Genomic DNA, 20403 nt, shown 5'->3' with positions numbered 1-20403 from the left:
AGTTATCCCCACCTTGGGAAGGGCCTTTTGTGGTCAGTAAGAATCTGCACAACGGGTCATACTACCTCATTGATGTTCGAGAGCACCAAGACTCACGTAAATCGTAGGAGGAGACCAAGCGGCCATGGAACATAGCTCTTATTCAGCCTTACTATACTTGAGCCAGAGGCTCTTCATATGTACATATTTATGACGATGTATATATTATATAATACACCGGAGCCTACATTAAAGCGGGGTATCTGTTCTTTTTACATCATGTGTGTGCTTACAAGAGTTTCTACTGACAAAGCGGAGTTTTTTGTTAAACCGGTCTCTCCAGCCGCACAAATGTATAGAAAATCACTAGGGGGCTTGGTCATATCTGAACCATTGCTACATCTCTTGATCGGTTTAAAACCACAAAGGGATATCGCTAGGGGGCTTGGTTGTTATCACACCATAGCTACACCTCTTGATAGGCGTTTAGACACAAAGGAAATTATGTGGGGCCAAAGAGAGTGTTGCACAAAGCACAAACTCAAACATGGGCACCCACTGAGCACAACTCACAAATTTACTTGGGGGCTTTTTGTGCAAAGCAACAAAGAGTTTGAAAGGGCCCTTGTAATTGGCTATCAAGCCACGGCTTGGAAGCCTGGTGTATTCACCTAAAACCCCGGGTTAACCTGCCTTCATCAAGTAAACCACTCCCGTCCAGGTAATCCTGGTATGACCCGCCGAACGTTTGACAAGTCAATCTTCTATAGACTCTGAACTTGTCAAAGTTAAAACGACGATTGGTTAATTGGAGGCCCATCTTAAAAGGCTTTGTTAAATGGTTTAACTCAGAGGCCTGGCAGCCCATGAAAAGCCTCGATTTGGAGCCTGGCAGCTCATAAAAAGCCTTGCATATTTCTTTTTTGAAACTTATTTGCTAAGTTTTATGACTTTATTAAGGGTTATAATGTCTACTGATAAACTGGTGTCCTTGACCCGGCTTGGCTCTCAACTACAAGTTGTCAGTACATGATCAGTTATAAACCGGCGTTCGCTACCCCGGTCTGGTTTTGACTAATAGGTCGCCAGTGTTATAAGGAAAATCCGGTGTTTATCATATACCGGTACGGTTTATTATCATAATCCAGCAAATTAAATACGGAGTTATCTCTGCTCCGGATTGGTGTTTACACCTTTACCATACAAGTAGTTGGTCAGCAACGAGGTATGTTACACATGTTATTTTTATATACAAACTTTGGTTATCCATCCAAGTATTGTCTATTCTTGGGCGTCATGACCCGTCCAGTGGTAAACCACTAGGACACTTTTTACGTTCTTGTCTACAGGAACACGGTTCATTATGGGTTAAGCATAAATAGATGCCAAATGGTGGAGCAGGTTTTCACATTATCTAAGTGTCACAAAACATGCTCGATGGCATGACAGATCAAGGAGTTTTTGCTATCCTATTAGATGAAGCTTTCAAACGGCTCCCATTCAATAATTGTTTTTAAGCATTGGCACACAATGCCTGGTAAACCGGCATCCGGTTTAAGATGCTTCATCTGGACGGTTTGACGGTTGAGGGTCAGTTGGTGCCATCACTTCTTATTCATCCCTCCCCAGACGCTGGAAATCAACCATTGACCAATCGATTCCAGTTAACGCTTGAAACACAGCTTCTTCATGGATAAGGCTGGAAGGGTTAATATCAGGAGCGTAGGTATGCTTACGAATTGGAGGTACCAGTTCTTCGACTTCATGGATTTCAGCAGGCTATCTCTTCCCTTCAGCGTCATAAGCCGGTTGGAAATGAGACAAGTCTGTGTCCTCTGCCAGCTTACTAGCTATTGACCGCATTCTTTGGTCAGCCTTCGGAGGTCATCATTGTCGAAGTCTGAACCATCCTCTTTCACACCTGGATATCCTTTGATGATATCCTCCGCTTGAAGGTCTGGAATCCATGCCTTGGCTCGGATTAGCGCGGTTAATGCGCCTGCTCTTGCAGCTGCCTTCTTCAGTTCGGTGATCCGGGCTGGTAACATGGCCAGTTTCTCAAGTGTTTCCTTTATCAGTGAGGGCGCCAGTTTATTGTAAGCCGCAGTACAAATCGCATGCTGGGACCCAAAGTACAGCTGTTCAATAAGGGTATAAGCCGCTTTAAGCTTCATCCTCATATCTGTGCCCATATGAGCAATACGAGTGCCTGTGACGGTTTAAAATCAAGTGTTCTGATCAATGACAAGATTCAATGAATTGGATAAACTGCACAAGGAGATACTTACCAAAGATAGCAGAAGTCATGGCGTTGATTTGCCGTTTCAACCCAGTTAGTTCATCCACAACTGGTTTCAGGGCCGCTTCAACATCTTCAGCTCTTTTGGTTAAACCGAATTTTTTGGTTTCCTAGTCAGCCCGATCTTTGTTAAAAGACTCTTTCAGCTTTTCCATCGCTGCCAGGGCCTTGGTCAGCTCCTCTTTAGCTTTTGCAGCTTCTGCTTGTTGGGACTTCACATTCTCTTGCAAATCAGCAGTCCGGGCATCTCTATTGCTTATTTCGGCCTACAATAATGAAGAAATGTCAGACAACAGGATATATATTTTCTAAAGTACAAAGCGTACAACAAGTTATGCACTTTGTACTTGGGGGCTAATGTTTGTTTGCTCTGATTCACTACATCTTTTATAAAGTCTCCAGAACAATGCAAGCATTATCCTTGACACTTGGGGGCTAATGTATATCTGTTCAAAAACAGACGCATTGATTAAAACCCGGATTACCTTGCAAAGCTAAACCGGCCTTTGGGGGCTACGCTGAGGAAAGCTATATCATTACATTGGTAAAGTATCGGCCTTGGTTTTCACTAAGGATCTAACATTTTGAGGGTCAGTGGGAGAAACTTAAAGTATTACAAATACCCGGTTCACGATTAACATCATAAAATGGCCCTTGGGGGCTACTTGGGTTGGCATTTCAACTTTGGAGTCAAGAAGTAAAGGAAGATGAAAATACCTCATAACGTTCCTTCATCAAATTCACCAAACCGGCTTCATAGTCACGGTTTGAGTGCAGACGGTTTAAGAAACCAGAGTGAAGCTCTTCAGCGTTGAGATGGGCATAACTTGATAAGTCAGTACTCCATTTGCCCTTCTCCCTAGTAGCACACTCTTCTTTGGCACTATGTTGGGCCAAAATTACAGGATGGCCAGGAGAGCTTTGGCCTATACCAGTAACAACAACATCATCTCCTTGGCCTTCAGTGGTTTTTGCGGGTGATGACGGAGTTTCAGTATCTTTCATTGGACTAGCCCGGTTTTGAGTTGCCGGTTCAGTATCAGGAACGACAGGATCAGCTTCTGCTAGTTCATCAGTATTCCGGTCTGGAAGGGGCGGTTCAGCAGAGGTGGCTTCAGGAGGAGGGCCTTCCGGGTCACGAGTTTGGTCCAGTTCACCTATTTGCTCTTCTTCAACAACAGCCTGGTCTTCTGACGGATTAGTGGCCCGAGCTTTCTTGCTGGGTCTGGCTTTGGCTCTGCAAACAAAAATAAAAGAGGTTTAGCATCCTATTCAAGATTTGTAACACATTGGAAGAAAAGGTTTGAAAGCTTACCCAGCCACCGTTTTTAAAGAAGGGAGTTGGGTTGCTGTTGACTCGCCAGAGGATGAGGGAGGTGTCACCTGATAATTTGAATCGAAGGGATTAAGAGGTTGTCTGAAATAACCTGCCTTGGGATCAGAATGGTCAGAAGTGGAAGAGACCTCAGACCGGCGCTTCCGAACCGGGGTATCAGGTAAACCGGCCGAAGTGACCTGTTGGCCACTGTGCCAGGTTGTCCGGCGAGCTTCATGTTGCTGTGTCTTCAAAATAAATGTTGGGTCCAAGTAAGCAAGAGGATGAGAAAAGCTTACTTTCCGGACAACTTGACGGGTTTTTTGTGTTGGCATAGAGTCTGAACCGGAGGAAAGGGTAATTACCTCTACATCATCAGCTTGGCTGCCTTTGTAACGTCCCGAGACCGATGTGCCAGGTGTCCTCCAGTTATTCGCTGTTGTTGCCTTGTCATTGCTTGCATGTCATGCATTGCATATCATGTCATCATGTGCATTTCATTTGCATACATGTTCGTCTCATGCATCCGAGCGTTTTCCCCGTTGTCTGTTTTGCATTCTGGCGCTCCTATGTCCTCCGGTGTCCCTTTCTACCTTTTTTCGTGTGCGGCTGTTAAACGTTTTTGGATTGGACCGAGACTTGTCATGCGGCCTTTGTTTACTACCGGTAGACCGCCTGTCAAGTTTCGTGCCATTTGGACTTCGTTTGATACTCCAACGGTTAACCGAGGGACCGAAAAGGCCTCGTGTGTGTTGCAGCCCAACACCCCTCCAAAGTGGCCCAAAACCCACCTAAACCCCCTCCATCCTCTCGGTCGTTCGATCATGATCGCGTGGCCAAAAACCGCACCTCATTTGGAGCTCCCTAGCTCCCTCTACCTATAAATATGTGACCCCCTCCGAAATTCGCGGTCTAACCCTAGATCTCACCTCCCTCCGCGCCGTCGGACATGTCTGCGCCCGCCGGACAAAAACCCGCCGCCACCTCACTCCGCCCAATCAGGAGATGCCACGTCATCGCGCCGCCGCCCTCGTCCACTCCCCTCGCGCCATCTGTCCGCCGTCGTCGTCCCCGCGGCCGCGGCCCGCGCGAGCCCGACCGCGCCCGTTCGCCGCGCCCGATCCAGGAGCCCCGCTCCCACAGCCGATCGAAGGGAGGAGCCCCTCGATCCGCGCCCCCACCGCCAGCGCATCCTCTCCGCCCGTCTCCGGTGACCGTGCCTCGCCGGAGCACGCTGCACCGTCGTTTTCTTCGTCGCCGACCAGGCCAGGCTCCCCCGTGCCCTGCTCCTTCCTCACTCCTCTCCTTCTCCCTGTCTCACCCCTTCTATTTCCTCGCAGCGCCACCAACCGCTGGAGCTTATCGCCGGAGTCTCGGTCCTCTCTCCTCCGACCGGATCCGGAGGGGCCATGCCCGGATCCGTCCGCTGCGTCCTCCCCTCTATCCATCCCGGCCACTGCGCCCGCCATCGTCGCCGGAGAGGCCGCCCTGCTGCCGCCAGCGTCCCTTGTTCTTCTGCGCCGCCGCCATGGTCTCCTGCCATGAGGAGCACGGGAGGGAGACGACGAACTCCTCCCGCCTCCTCTCGCATGGGCCCCGAGGCCGGCGCGCCGGCCCACCTCAGTTCGGCCTGCCTCTCCTTCAACTTGGGCCGAGCCCATGGTGAGCAGCCCGTCTAACCCTCGCCCAGTGCGCGTTTTAACATTTTGCGCCTGTTCTATTTTTTTTCCCAGAGACGACTAAGTCCCAGATATTTTAGCCATCTTCATCGCATCATAACTTCATCACCGTTGCTCTGATTCGTGCGTGTAGCATATCAAAATGTTCGTCTCGACGAGTACATCATTTCATCTCATTGCATCATTTTCATTTGAGCTCATATTGATGCCCGAAATGCTTTTGGAAGAGGGCTATGTGATGATAGTTTCAGATATGTTTCAGCAAATGCACTTTTGTCATTTTTGCCATGATTAATGTGTGCATGCTATGATCATGAGCTCTACATGTGTTTTGAAGTATGACATGCCATCTTTACAGGGGTGTATGCCATGTATTTTTGTGATCTTTGTGGTGACTAGCACAAGCATGCAAAGTAGCTTACTCAATGATGCTGATTTCAGGGACTCAGTTTTTCACTAAGTCCTTGCCCTATCTTTATTTTTATGCCATATGTTCATGTTGTTTCCTAGTGATCCGTGCCTCTTTTGAGCATGATCAGTAAGGATGTTTTGTAGATATTGTGGTGCTCTATCCATCCATGTCTTTGTTTGCAATTATGGAGCACCCTAGCTTTAGTCAATCGAGCTCTACTTTTGTTATAAAATGTTCCTGGCAGATTGTTAACTTGTTTAGCAATTTTGCCGAGGTTGTTGCTATTGATCCGTGCATGCTATGATGTTGTTCTTGCCATGTCTAGATCCTATGTGTCGGTGTCAAAACCGACGGATCTCGGGTAGGGGGTCCCGAACTGTGCGTCTAGGATCGATGGTAACAGGAGGCAGGGGACACGATGTTTTACCCAGGTTCGGGCCCTCTTGATGGAGGTAAAACCCTATGTCTTGCTTGATTAATATTGATGATATGGGTAGTACAAGAGTAGATCTACCACGAGATCAAGGAGGCTAAACCCTAGAAGCTAGCCTATGGTATGATTGTCTATGTGTATGTTGTATATTGTATATCTATTGACTAGCCTAGCCTCGGTTTATATAATGCACCGGAGGCCTAGGATAACAAGAGTCCTAGCCGAATATGCCGGTGGGGAGAAGTCCTTGTCTTGATCGCCAAGTCTTGTGGAATCTTCCTTGTATGCGGCAGCTGTCCGAACTGGCCCATGAGTATACGGCCACGGGGGTCCTCGGCCCAATCTATTAGATCGGGAGATGATGTGTTGAGTACCCCCTAGTCCAGGACACCGTCAGTAGCCCCCTGAACCGGTCTTCAAGTTAGGGACGCTCCTCGATTCTTCCGAACTGTTCTTCATCTTCGGTTGACGGTCTTGAAAACTAGTTCAACAAATCTTCTCATCTTTGATCTTGAGGATCGCCGAAATGCATTCGGCGAGTTTACACGTCGGGTATCCGAGGAGCCCCTTTAAGTTTCCGGCCTTTATCAATGCCTTCTTGTTTTTATGCCACACCTCGGGTTTGAAGTTGTTCCCGGGAGGCAGTGTCCTCTTGCGTCCGAGCTCTAACGCCGGACTGCATTCGAGGTATCTTTTGCGGCTGAGCACCAATGCCGGATCGCTTCCGAGCTCCAACGCCGGAATGTATCCGAGCTCCAACGCGGGACTATGTCCAAGCTCCAACGCCGGACTGTATCCGAGCTCCAACGCCGGACTATATCCGAGGTGTCATATCACCTTGGTTCAAAAAAGTTGAAGGAATTTAGCCGAGCTTAATGCCGGAAATGCCCTCTATGGAGCCAGCCACTAGCGCCCGAGCTTTATGCCGGACTGCTTCCGAGGTGGTGCACCACCCCGACTATGGGCCGATTTTTTGTCAATATTTTTTATTATTGCAATTTATTCTCTGCCGAGATATATGGCCGGTAGCCTCAAGGTGTGTGTCGGTCTAAAACCCGAGATGCACCTGAAGGATGACGTAAGACCGCTGATCCCAGTAGCCGCTGAGAGTCAGGTTGATTTGCAAAATTGGCCTGAGGATCAAGTCCTAGCTCAGCAGAATACTTCGGGACACTAAAAGCGGCGTGCTTAGTCCTCGAGACTCAGGTTGTGTGCGGCCGACCAACCTGAGGATCAAAATCTCCTCGGAAACTATATTGCACATAAAATTTTCTGCATTGGACAAGCAATGCAGTAGCCCTCGAGACACTGGTCGGGTGGCAACACCAGATCAGGGGATCGATGTGCCCCTTTAATATTTGTAAATAATAAGCCCGAAGCCCAGTAGCCCCCGAGCCTTAATGCGGGCACGGGTGGCCGAATTAAGGATCAATATCCATAGTAAAATCACAAATTATGTGTAATGACTCTATGTATCTAAGTACTTTATGTCATTAATGCTCAGATCCGCATTGTACAAAACTTTGTTGACCGACCATCGGCTTCCACCTCCTTGGCCAGTAGCCGAGGAGTGTTTGTCCTACTTTATAAAGCCTTTATGAGGGTAAAGATTTACGACAAACAAGGCAATCTGGCCACACGGTTTTATAAACAAAGGTACGCAGAGAGATATGTTATATTACTGTTTAACAGATGAAATGTATTCCAAAGAAAATAGTCCCGCTATCGGTTCCTTTCTTTGGGTTGTCATGCTAAGCATAATCATGAAATCTCAGCTCGAATGTAAGAGCAAAATATCGAGGATTTAGTTTGGGAGGCCAGTTAATAGCCCCCGGTAGTGTTCGGCGACAGTCGAGGTCAAGCCGTAAACACTTCGGCCAATGTTATGAATGGCCCGTCATAGTCGTCGGATCGCTGACCAGTTTACGCTTATTGTGACAGTCAGTTTTCGGCTTTCTCCACTAAGGTGCTTAACCATGTGAGCTGGAAGCACAATCGCAGTGGTTCTCCCTTTGCATGCCTAGCCGAACAAAACGGAACGTAGGAAGCAAGTGCAAGAGCCGAGCAACCCAACTATTGACCGAAGACACAATTCGAAACCGATGCATATATAGCAATATCTGAGAATGTTTTTGCCGAATCCCTAAAGGTGTCCGGCGTTGCACTGCGAGACTAATGCTGGAAAAGCACAAATAGTTTAAAAGTGCCAAAAAGCTTGGAAAACCAAGAAACGTCAGTAAAAACATGACGTCCGAACAAGATCAAGTGTTCGGTGCCAATCCAAAAATTGGTCTTAGAAAAAAGAAGTGCTTCTGTCGTCCTTTAACATGACACATCATATCTCAAGACTTCGAGCAGGTCAGCCTACGGCTTCAACCTCCTATCCCGAGGGCGGAGTACTTCTCATTAGGCCAGTTTAGCAGACTAAACTCTAGCGGCTTTGAGAGAGAAATTAGGATCCCCGGCTAGTGACCGCACACTCGCGTCGAAAAAAAGGAGTGATAAATAATAATAATAATAGAACTTTGCAACGACTGAGAAGAAGAACACTTATTATAAAACGGCTCAAATAAACTTAAGAGCCCCCAAGTGACTTGGGTAGAAGAATGATTGCATGTACCGAAGTACTTATATCATATCTATGTTCAACCGAACTTTAAACGCGTCTTAACCGACCGTCGGCTTCTCCCTCTTCGGTTAAGGACCGAAAAGTGTTATGTACTCCATCGGTCGAGAATATCGATGGTGTTTCCAATAACCAGGCAATCAGGCCATAAGGCTGTAACAGACAAAGCGCGCTTAGGGAACTTATGCTATATTACTGCGAAGAGTAAGAAGCATCTTCGAAGAAAATAGTACCCCCACCGATACCTTTCTTCGGTGCTCATTGTTATTATGAGACTTGTGCAATAGATTTTTTGTACTCATGAGTTCCGTTGTGTGTCGACCATCATTGAATAACTATAAGAGCGCTAGCTTTCGGCTTCACCCAGTCTGAGGTCCGGCTCGGGTGACCCGATCATGACAATCACAGAGGTGCTCCCTTTACTCCCTAGCCGAACAATCGGGAACGTAGGGGTAAACACAGGAGCGAGGCAACCCAGCTTGCAAATCGCTTAAGTCAATGTGGTGCATATTGTGGCGTAATACACGAACAAGGAACGAAGCCGTACAAGTATAATCATATGCAACAGGAAAAGCTTCATAAAGGAAGCCCCCAAGTAAACGGGGTATTTGAATTTATGCGTCACAAACAAAGTTTGGACAAGGAAATTTTTTAGAAGCAACTTTTTTCCAAAAAGGTATAATGCTTGGTCGAACCGAACGCAAGTTAGAAATTAAAGCTTTGAGCATGAAAGCGACTTAGCTGGTTAATGTGTTCGGTATTAATGATGCGGTCCGAGCTTGATGCGGGGCAAGGTTCCATCCCTCAAGCCGGTCCCGAGGTGGCGGAGCGGAGAGCTTGACACGCCGAAGTGGTGACATAGCACGATCAATGCAGACCGGCAGAGTGACGCCGAAGTCCCCGGATCATTTTCCTGTGCACAAAAAATAGTGCAAACCGGAGATAATAGTAATAATGATAATTAAAAAAAAATCGTTGCATAATAAATAATTTATGCAAAGTGAGTAATAAAAGAAATATGGCCTGGCGCCGAAGTCAATGTCGATGCAGGGCATCGGCGTGATGCGGTAAAGGCGTGGCAAAGCCTGAATTCGCAGGTCAGTCCGAGCTCCGAGTGCGGCGTTCGCTGGACTATGTACGGAAACTGACCGAACCACCATGCGACTGTCATTAATGTGGCCACCATTTGATAGACCTGTGTACATATGACGGACAAACCAGAGTAATAATTCTTTGGGAAAAATGAACCCAAACAAGCAAAAAATACTGGGATTAATAGCACCTGGTTTATTTGTTGTAGCAATTCGAAGGAAGGTGATTCCTAAAATTGGGACCCGCTCCGCACACCCGTTGCCTGATGGGCGATAAAACGACGGCATGGCAATGCTGGTAAAGGTTGACTCGCCGAGGCAAAGCCCTCGGCCCAGCTAACGTGACGGAGCTGGTCGGCTAGTGACGCCGAAGTGTCCGGAGTAGGTTGATGAAGAGATGGCAAAGCCCTCGGTCCAGCCGAGATGTCGAAGCCTCGATGTCAGCCGATGAGTCGAAGTAGGTCGGCGTGATGGACACCAGCTTGAAGAAGCAATAGTGCGGCCCTGTCGATGCAGGTCGTGACGTGGTCGATGCCGGCTTGATGAAACGACCGTGCGGCGATGCCGGTATGCCCGCTCCGTGTAATCCGTGGGGCGGTGATGTTGGTGATGATTTATCCTTCGTGATGCCGGGCTCTTGTTCGGCTTGCCAAGATGATGATCCGAAGAAGTTGAGATCGGCTCAACAAAGTGACGCCGTGTTTAGCGCAGGTCGACAGCCGTGGAGTAATATTGCCGGACTGGTTTGACACCAGCATGATGTTGAAGATCATGTTCAAAAGATCTTACAGTTAGTGGGATGTGTTTGGGAACAAAACACAATACCCCATACAAAACTTCCTTCAAAAGGGATGTCCGAAATCCTGTTCATAAAAAAGATGAACTCGGGTCGGATTCATTTTCGCGCAGAAAACAGATCCGAAAAGTGATGCACTAATCGGAAGGTTCCCGGAGTTTGGACGGTCGGATCGAGCCTAAATTTTGAGAGGTGGTAGATATAGGAATTCCTCAGCTGATCAACGGTTGGATCTTCCAAAGGACGTCTGAGCTAGAAGCTGGACACCACGCCCTAAACTCATCCAAATTCCCGTCCAGATTTGACAGGGCTCCGGTATATCGTGGATTGCCAGAGATTCCTCCATCGGAACTCGACGAAATTTTCCAGGGTTGTTTTAGACTCAATTCCGCACAATTCCACCAAAGCGATCGTCAAAGCAATACTCGAGGAGGTGGTGATGGCAGATACGAGTTCGCTGTCCAGAAAAACAGCATGGTCGCTTGAGGGCAATGTTGACGTTGAGCCCCCGAGCTCCATAGATGATTCCTCCGTGATCTTGATAGAGATCGGAGTTGATGTTTGATGAAGGCCCTCGTCCGGACATGGTGATCCGAACACGGGGCGCAATTCTTGGTCGAACCAAGGTGACCAGTCGAGCTGGTGACGAAGATGCCGAAGTCGCAGTTGATCTGCAGGCGAGCCATCAATCCTTTTGTCGATCACACAGCGGAACTCTCAATGAAAGCACCAATGTCGGTGTCAAAACCGGCGGATCTCGGGTAGGGGGTCCCGAACTGTGCGTCTAGGATCGATGGTAACAGGAGGCAGGGGACACGATGTTTTACCCAGGTTCAGGCCCTCTTGATGGAGGTAAAACCCTACGTCCTGCTTGATTAATATTGATGATATGGGTAGTACAAGAGTAGATCTACCACGAGATCAAGGAGGCTAAACCCTAGAAGCTAACCTATGGTATGATTGTCTATGTGTATGTTGTATATTGTATATCTATCGACTAGCCTGGCCTCGGTTTATATAATGCACCGGAGGCCTAAGATAACAAGAGTCCTAGCCGAATACGCCGGTGGGGAGAAGTCCTTGTCTTGATCGCCAAGTCTTGTGGAATCTTCCTTGTATGCGGCAGCTATCCGAACTGGCCCATGAGTATACGGCCATGGGGGTCCTCGGCCCAATCTATCAGATCGGGAGATGACGTGTTGAGTACCCCCTAGTCCAGGACACCGTCACTATGCCATGTCTTCTCGATGGGTGTATGCTTAGTTTGTCATGCAATGCCTCGTAGTGAGTGCATCGAGCTCGTAAACATGCCTACTTATTAATCTATTTTGCATGCTCCAGTTTTTCGCCAAGTCTGAATCTGTTTATATTTTTGCTATGTTTACATGCTTGTAATTGTATTTTCTGATCCCTTTTGGCTCATGGTCACTAAGGGACTTTTGTTATATGCTTTGAGTAGCTTCATGCCATGCATTGCCTTGCCATGATATGTTCCTGTAGCATGTAGTTATCATGCTCTAAACATTGCTTCCTGATGATAATTCCTGACATGTTGTTAATTTCACTAAGTCTGAAACCGGTTATTTTTTGCACTTTTGCCATGCTTGTTTGAACCTATTATTGAGTGAATTAGCCGTAGCTCACTGTTCATCTTTTGTCAAGCTTCATGAGTGGATCCCTGCCATGTATTTTTTTGCCATGTTTGAGTGATGTAGCATATTTATCTTGATGCATTTAGATGGTTACTTGTTGTTTATCGTACACCGGTGCCATATTTGTTTTTGCTTGCCATTTCCAAACCATGCATCCGATTCCGGTGATCTTTATATCGATTTCGACCAAAATCACCTCCTCTTTCCAGTGGCACTCTTGGTTTTCCAAGTTGAGGCCAGGATCAATCATTCTTTTCCAAATCATGCATATGCACCGCATACCGCATCCCGCATATCATGCCATGTTCATGTGTTGTTTGTTTACCTATGTTGTGTGCTTCTTTCCGGTGTTGCTTCTTCGGGTTGGTTTTGACAACGTCGCGTTTGTGAGGAACCGTTCGACTACGTCCATTTGTCTTCTTCATGGACTCGTTCTTCTTCCTTGCGGGATTTCAGGCAAGATGACCATACCCTCGAAATCACTTCTATCTTTGCTTGCTAGTTGCTCGCTCTGTTGCTATGCCTATGCTGCGATACCTACCACTTTCTTATCATGCCTCCCATATTGTTGAGCCAAACCTCTAACCCACCTTGTCCTAGCAAACCGTTGTTTGGCTATGTTACCGCTTTGCTCAGCCCCTCTTATAGCGTTGCTAGTTGCAGGTGAAGATTGGAGTTTGTTCCTTGTTGGAACATGGATATTTTGTTGGGATATCACAATATCTCTTATTTAATTAAAGCATCTATATACTTGGTAAAGGGTGGAAGGCTCGGCCTTATGCCTGGTGTTTTGTTCCACTCTTGCCGCCCTAGTTTCCGTCATATCGGTGTTATGTTCCCGGATTTTGCGTTCCTTACACGGTTGGGTTATAATGGGAACCCCTTGGCAGTTCTCTTTGAATAAAACTCCTCCAGCAAGGCCCAACCTTGGTTTTACCATTTTCCACCTAGCCTTTTTCCCTTGGGAGTCGCACATCCCGAGGGTCATCTTATTTTAACCCCCCCGGGCCAGTGCTTGTCTAAGTGTTGGTCCAAACTAGAGCCCCTTGCAGCGCCACCTCGGGGAAACTCGAGGGCTGGTTTTAGTTGTACGGATTGCTTATCCGGTGTGCCCTGAGAACGAGATATGTGCAGCTCCTATCGGGATGTTGGCGCATCGGGCGGCCTTGCTGGACTTGTTTTACCATTGTCGAGGATGTCTTGTAACCGGGATGCCGAGTCTGATCGTATTGTCTTGGGAGAAGGAATATCCTTCGTTGATCATGAGAGCTTGTGATGGGCTAAGTTGGGACACCCGTGCAGGGTTTTGAACTTTCGAAAGCCATGCCCGCGGTTATGGGCAGATGGGAATTTGTTAATGTCCGGTTGTAGAAAACCTGAAGTTTATCTTAATTAAAATACATCAACCGCGTGTGTAACCGTGATGGTCTCTTCTCGGCGGAGTCCAGGAAGTGAACACGGTGTTGGAGTTATGCTTGACGTAGGTTGTTCTAGGATCACTTCTTGATCATAGTTGTTCGACCGTGCTTTTGCCTTCTCTTCTCGCTCTCATTTGCGTATGTTAGCCACCATATATGCTAGTCGCTTGCTGCAGCTCCACCTCATGCCTTTTCCTTACCTATAAGCTTAAATAGTATTGATCGCGAGGGTGCGAGATTGCTGAGTCCCCGTGACTCACAGATACTTCAAAAACCAGGTTTGCAGGTGTCGTTGAACCGTGCAGATGACGCAACCAAGCTCAAGGAGGAGCTCGATGAAGATCTTGTCCTTTGTGTTGTTTCATTCTAGTTGATCAGTAGTGGAGCCCAGTTGGGGTCGATCGGGGATCTGTGTAGCTTTTGGGGTAGTCTTCTTTTATTTTGGGTTCCGTAGTCGGACCTTGATTGTATCTGGTTGATGTAATGCTTTATTCATGTATTTGTGTGAAGTGGCGAGTGTAAGCTAACTATGTATCTTTTCCCCTTAATGTATTGCATGGGTTGTTGTGAAGATTACCTCACTTGCGACATTGTTTTCAATGCGGTTATGCCTCTAAGTCGTGCTTCGACACGTGGGAGATATAGCCGCATCGAGGGCGTTACAGCCTTCTATGTCCTCCTGATACAGATCATTCTTAATGAGGTGCATGAAAAGGGAGCCAAGTGAGTCAAGTTCTACCTCAACTTCTGGATCATCAGCATCGTCATCAAGTTCCATGTTGATCCGGTCAGCTGTTTTCCGCTTTGAGGTCCGCTTGACGGCTTTGGTTTTGGGACGAAATGGTTTGACCGCTTTATCCCCGGTTGGCTTCACTGCTTTATCTACGGATTTCCGTTTCCAGAAGGGATCGTCACCCTATACATACATACAGAGAAGAAGGATTACAAGTTGAACAAATTAAAGATATCAAAGATGAAAAGGAAGTATAGTGCTTACAGCAGGCGGCTTGTTCTTAGTATAGAAGGGGCTCAAGCCGGTTTGACTACAGACTGATTCCGACTCATTCAAAATCTTCTTTACACTTTCAGTGACCTCTTCATCGGTCACTTGAATGTTGCAATGGCATTGAGGGTCTTCAACATCACCGGTGTACTCACACATTAAACCGGGGCGCCGGCTTAGCGGCAAGACGCTCCAAGATATCCAACAGCGCATGAAATCAACGCCTGTTAAACCGTTGGCCATAAAAGCCCGGAGCTTGGCGAGTTGAGGGGCATACTTGGCCCATTCTGCAAAACTTAAGCGTTGCGGCATAGGATAGGTGTTGGAAAGCCGGTGATCATGATAGCCTGGAAGGGGATTTTCATCTTCAGGAGAAGTATCTCTGCAGTAAAACCAAGTCTGGTTCCATTCCTTCGGGTGACTGTGCAGTTTGGCATGAGGGAATTCAACTTCCTTCCGCTTTTGAATTGAGACACCACCAAGCTCAGTATTGGGGCCATTTACAAACTCTATACGCCGGTTTAGATGAAAAAAAGTCCCGAAACAGCTCAGCAGTGGGCTCTTCTTGTAGGTACACTTCACAAAAGACCTGGAAGTTGCATAGATTGGACACCGAGTTGGGTCCGATATCCTGAGGATGAAGTTGGAAACTGGCAAGCACATCTCGGTAGAACTTTGACCCTGGCGGTTTGAAACCACAGCCTATGTGGTCGACGAAGACCACAACCTCGCCCTGCCTTGGGGTTGGAGGATTTTCTGTTCCCGGAACTCGCCATCGAATTTCAGTTTTCTTAGGTAAGGTACCAATCTTGACCATCCCGTTCAACTGTTCCTCGGTGACCCGGGAACGAGCCCAATTGCAAGCGGCAAACTGTTTGGCCATTGTCAAACAAAAAGCTGGAAAAGAAATGCCGGTTTGCCAATTATTCACGGTGGTATACAAGATGCAGTGGAATAAAGTTATACAGGTATGTGAAATTGCGTAAACCGGAGAAGAATACAATAGCGAATGGCAAGATCATATCAAGGGCGTGCATGTGTTGTTAAACCGGATTATTACAATCAAAGAAGGCCTGCCGGTTTACTAGGGGACTAATGGTATGAGATAGATTGTTTTTGCAAAGGTAAACCGCCTACAGAGGATGCAGATCTAAGGCGAAAGGGGCTAAGTAAGGAAAAACAAGTTTCACAGGATCACATGGGAATTTTGGATCTACCGAAGACAGAAAGGAAAAAATATCCTGACCTAAAAAGAGTAGGACCCAAAACAGTTATGAAGGACTAGATCAGTTTTTTGCGCATAAGGATTTGTGGTGGTAACAGAAGATTAGTCACGGCAAGGGATACATCAAGCACGAAGTGTCCATCTACAGACTAAAGGCAGAACAGGGAAGAACAACACTGAAGCACTGATGAACTTCAGAAGAACTACAAAGAACGTCAAAACCCTAGAACAGATCTGTGGCGGAAAAAAGCAGAGAACTTACCGGAGCTGATGAGGAAGCGGAAAGGCGCCGCAGTATTCTGGTGCGTTCAGGGTGATGCAGTGGCCAGGGTCGGAGCAGAGGCGACGGTCGACGGTGGCGGCGGAGCTCCAGAGGCTGAGCAGCGCAAGGAAGAAGACGCGAAGAGGCGCGAGGGGGAAAAGGTGAAAATGACCCCTCGGTCCTATTTATAAAGGCAAGGGATAAGTGTTAGGTGCGAAAATCGAGGGGCCAGAAATTTGGAAGTGAGGCGGAGCTGTCGCCTCGATTGTCGGAGACCCATTAATGAAGATGTGCCATACACAGTTTTTAAACAGATGACATCACGGCGGTTTACTAAATTATGAGAAGATGTTGAACACGAAGTTTTTACTAAGGATTGACATGAACCTGTTCAAATCAATCTGGGGCCTAATGTTGGGGATATTACTACTGGGCGTAAATCGGCCAGGAAAGGCCGGGTTAACTTCATCCGTAGTTGATTATGCTTGAAGCCCATGTAGACAGAAGAGGAAAGGTCCAGGGCCCAGAACCGGTTTAAGGCCCGTAGCCGTGAACCGGCATTTGTATGAAACTTGTATTGTAAGATAGAAAGAGTGGAGACCGAATTGGACACGTTTATGAGTCGGTCTCGGGACTCTGTAAACCGACGGGCGCCACCCATGTATATAAGGGGACGACCCGACAGCGGTTCAGGACAATAGACAACAACTCGAGAGCCAGACAAGCGGATTCGCTCCCTGGCCTTCGAAACCCTAGCAATACCAAACACAACTAGACGTAGGCTTTTACCTTCATCGAAGGGGCCGAACTAGTATAAACTACCCGTGTCCCCTTGTCCGGTTTAACCCATTTAAGCTAACCCGTTGCGATGGCTCCACGACTAAGTCCTTTCACAAGGACATCTGCCGTGACAAACCCACGACACCCGCCCGATCCGAGGATCCGCGAAGGGAAGAAGAGGGGGGTGGGGGCGCCACCGTCGGCCTCACAACGGAGCCGCCAGCGGCAGGAGGGGAGGAGGGGTGGAGGTCTAGATGGCAAGGGAGGGCCACCCCGGTCGCTCCGCTCGGGAAGGCGACGGGGGGGGGGGGTGTACAGGGGAGTCGGGTCATTCTTCGATGTGGAACCATGTACTACAGCAAACAAAGAGCCCAAACTATTCTGTTTGATTTTGTTTGGAATACATGATACTCAGTTCCATAATTTAGAAGCTTCTCGTAGTAAATCATCATTTCACAGTATAAACTTGGTATAATAGTGGCTTATACAATCAAAACTACCATTCTGCTACTTCTTGACATCGCATAGACACATCTTTAACGATGCAACAGAAATTAAGTGCTTGTTGTTCTATGTATGCGTTGGGTTTGGCCTTACAATGTGTAAAGAAGAATTTCCATACCGTATAAAGCATTCCCTGGGGTGGTTTTGCCCACGTTGCAACATCCACTTAATGTGAGAACTTCCCTAGTGGGTGATTTATACCGTATGGAATACTTCATGCGGCCAAATGCCTGGTATTTTATACTTGAGGCGGTTAAGCAGACTTATTCCTTGAAATAATTGCAGGTAAGTAAGGATTTTCACCTGCTTCACGATGATGGGATCGTCCCTGCTTATATTGACAACATAATTAAGCAATGGATCCAGACTGTCCCGCACTGCTATGTATCCATACAACTCTACTGAGCCAACACCCACAGTAAGTTCAGCCAGCTTTAATGAGAAAAATTGTAACACGCGATTAGGTTCATGCAGCGTGCATTTTCCATTATGGATGACGCAATCTGTGGGATCTGCCAACCGAGCTTCATAAAAAAACAAGTTATATTCCAATGGAAATCAATACAGGATGCAGCGTGCATTTTCCATTATGGATGACGCAATCTGTGGGATCTGCCAACCGAGCTTCATAAAAAAACAAGTTATATTCCAATGGAAATCAATACAGGAAACAAATACTTGCCATACAAAAAGTAAACATGCCACCCAGGATTCCATGGCCCTATTGGAAGTTTTCCTTTTCATCTAAGTGGAAATTATTGATGTTCTCTCTACTAGGAATTTTACTACCAAAGATTTTTGTTCTAGGAAACGCAAAGTAAAAGCGGGTAATTTCATATAACCCCCTAAACAGTGTACTCGCCAAGTTTACCCAAAAATTACGCAAAACAAGTCATTACAACCCTTGATGAAAATATTCTTTTCTTTTGCTTTCTAGAAGTCCTCTTGTAAGTTATTTTTATTCTGATAGTAGATAACATCATTACCGTATATAATAAATAAAACATAATTTTCCGTGACTTGCATATGTGAGCAACTAGACCTATTTTAACACTCATAATACAAAAATACCCGCTAAGAAATGAAAGTTTTATGAACACATTTCCATAGCATAGGGCATGACGCCAACATAAAGGATAAAAAATCATTATGGAGTGAACTGAAACCATTCTACTCGCAGAGATGAACCAAACTAGTTCAGGCAGGTATCTGGACAATTTCCTCTAATTTGTTTGCAAAACCTAACAAATGCAACCCCTGGGTGCTAATGCATCGGAATTTAACTTGTCAAAGTAAACAAAGTAAAGAAAAATAGCCACGAGATTTCAGCAGCCCATATATCAGTTGACCCCATAGCTGGAAAAAGGTACTCATTAAAAATTAAAATAAAATGTGTAAAGAGGGATTGATCACTTACTCTCATTACGGTCCGCAACATGATACTCCACTTTCCACAAATGAGCGCCCCTGAACAAAGAACCATCACGGTGTCTGCTTTCTGGAAGTATTTCCATGGGAATCACACGACCTTTTTTGCCAGCCCTCTTTGTATCCTTGGTTGTGCTCTTTCCAATTTCCTCACTACCATAGACGTCCACAGGTTTTGCAAATGCATCATGTTTGCCGGCTACAACATCTATAACCTCCAAGGTTGTGCCACTCGTCGCTGCGTTCTCCATGCTGATGGCAGAGTGATCGTTGGCAGAAGAGATGAGCAATCCCTTGCCTGGCTTACCAGACTCGTCAGCTTTGAATCCACTGGTGCTGGCCATGCTCCGATATCCAGGAGGAAATCTATCAGCAAAGACACGACGAGCAGCTGGATCGGGAGCCACCATGAGAGGGAAATCTCGTCGTGCAAGCGCTGGTGGCGCCCGGCAAGGCGGAGCAGAGGCCATGAAAGAGAGGAGAGATCGCGAGGTAGAGGAGAGGAGGCGCATTCGGTCATAAGAGATGGCGACCAGTGGCGGAGCCAGCTCAAACTTAGAGCCTGGGCAAGATATACGTGATGCCAAGTTAATTAGATTTTGCCCAAACAAACTGTACGTAAACCATTTGTTTACTACTAGAGCTTCATGCACATGCACCATGGGAGCCCGGGCAGCAGCCCCGGCTCGCCGGGTGCTGTCTCCGCCACTGATGGCGACGCCAGGCCGTCGGAGGAGACCAAAAATCGGGCCGAGGATTGACATCTCAGCTCGCGGCGGCGGCGGCAAAGACGCGGTGAGAATGGGGAGAGAATCATACGTAGGAAAAGGGAATATAATGTTGCAAACCGTAACGAGAGTAAGTGATCAATATATCTTTACCTATTTCATTTTGTTACGAGCACCGGTCTCTTAAACCATCTTCAGCCGCACCTTCAAGAAGGCCTTCCCAAGCGATTTTTTCACGCCGACGCCGAAATAACGGCCTACTCGCGTCTCAGGAATCTGATTTTCGTCAGCCTGGGCCGAAAACAGCGCCGGCGGACCCAGATCAAACCCGGCACGCTGGGGGGGCGCCGGGGCGAGCTATTTTGGCGCGAAAAAGCCGCGGGCCAGCCGCGTCAGCGACACGGCGCTTCGTCTTCCCCCAACGGCCTCGGTTCCCGCGGGGAATCAATGGCAAGGTTGCCGCCGGTCAGCCTTGCCATTGATTCCTCACGGGCGGCGCGTCACGGGACGGTGCGCCGATGCCTTCCCTCCCTCGCACACGTTCACACGGGCGCGGCGCGGCTATATAGCCGGTGGCCTCACTCGTCTGTGCCCACACCAGCCCCCGCCCCTCGCCGCCGCCCAACCCCTCCCTCTGCCTCTCCCGAGCGCCGCCGCCCAGCCCCTCCCTCTCCCTCTCTACCTCTCCCGAGCCCGTCCTCATGGCAGAGCGTTTCCCCGGAGACGAGACAGCGGCCAACGGCTTCGGCCGCCGTTCGCTACGCGAACAGGAG

At 47.6% G+C, this 20403-nt stretch overlaps 1 protein-coding gene across 1 annotated transcript in view; it reads right to left on the bottom strand.

Annotated features, from left to right (window-relative positions):
- The window catches only part of LOC147960845 (uncharacterized), a 48955-nt gene extending 29541 nt beyond the window's left edge, over positions 1-19414 (bottom strand). The window contains exons 1-2 of the mRNA XM_087533564.1: positions 18892-19414; positions 17778-17998 (exon numbers count right to left, since the gene is read on the bottom strand). Of these exons, the coding sequence (XP_087389690.1) occupies positions 17778-17998; positions 18892-19414 (744 nt within the window). The remainder of the gene's footprint in view (positions 1-17777; positions 17999-18891) is intronic.
- Between the last annotated feature and the right edge of the window lie 989 nt (positions 19415-20403).

This window comes from Triticum urartu, chromosome 7A (genome assembly GCF_056163025.1).
Source record: "Triticum urartu cultivar PI428250 chromosome 7A, HENAU_Tu73, whole genome shotgun sequence".
NCBI classification, from domain to species: domain Eukaryota; kingdom Viridiplantae; phylum Streptophyta; class Magnoliopsida; order Poales; family Poaceae; genus Triticum; species Triticum urartu.
The sequence above is the reverse complement of the archived record's forward strand: the minus strand, read 5'-3'. Positions and strand labels throughout refer to the sequence as shown.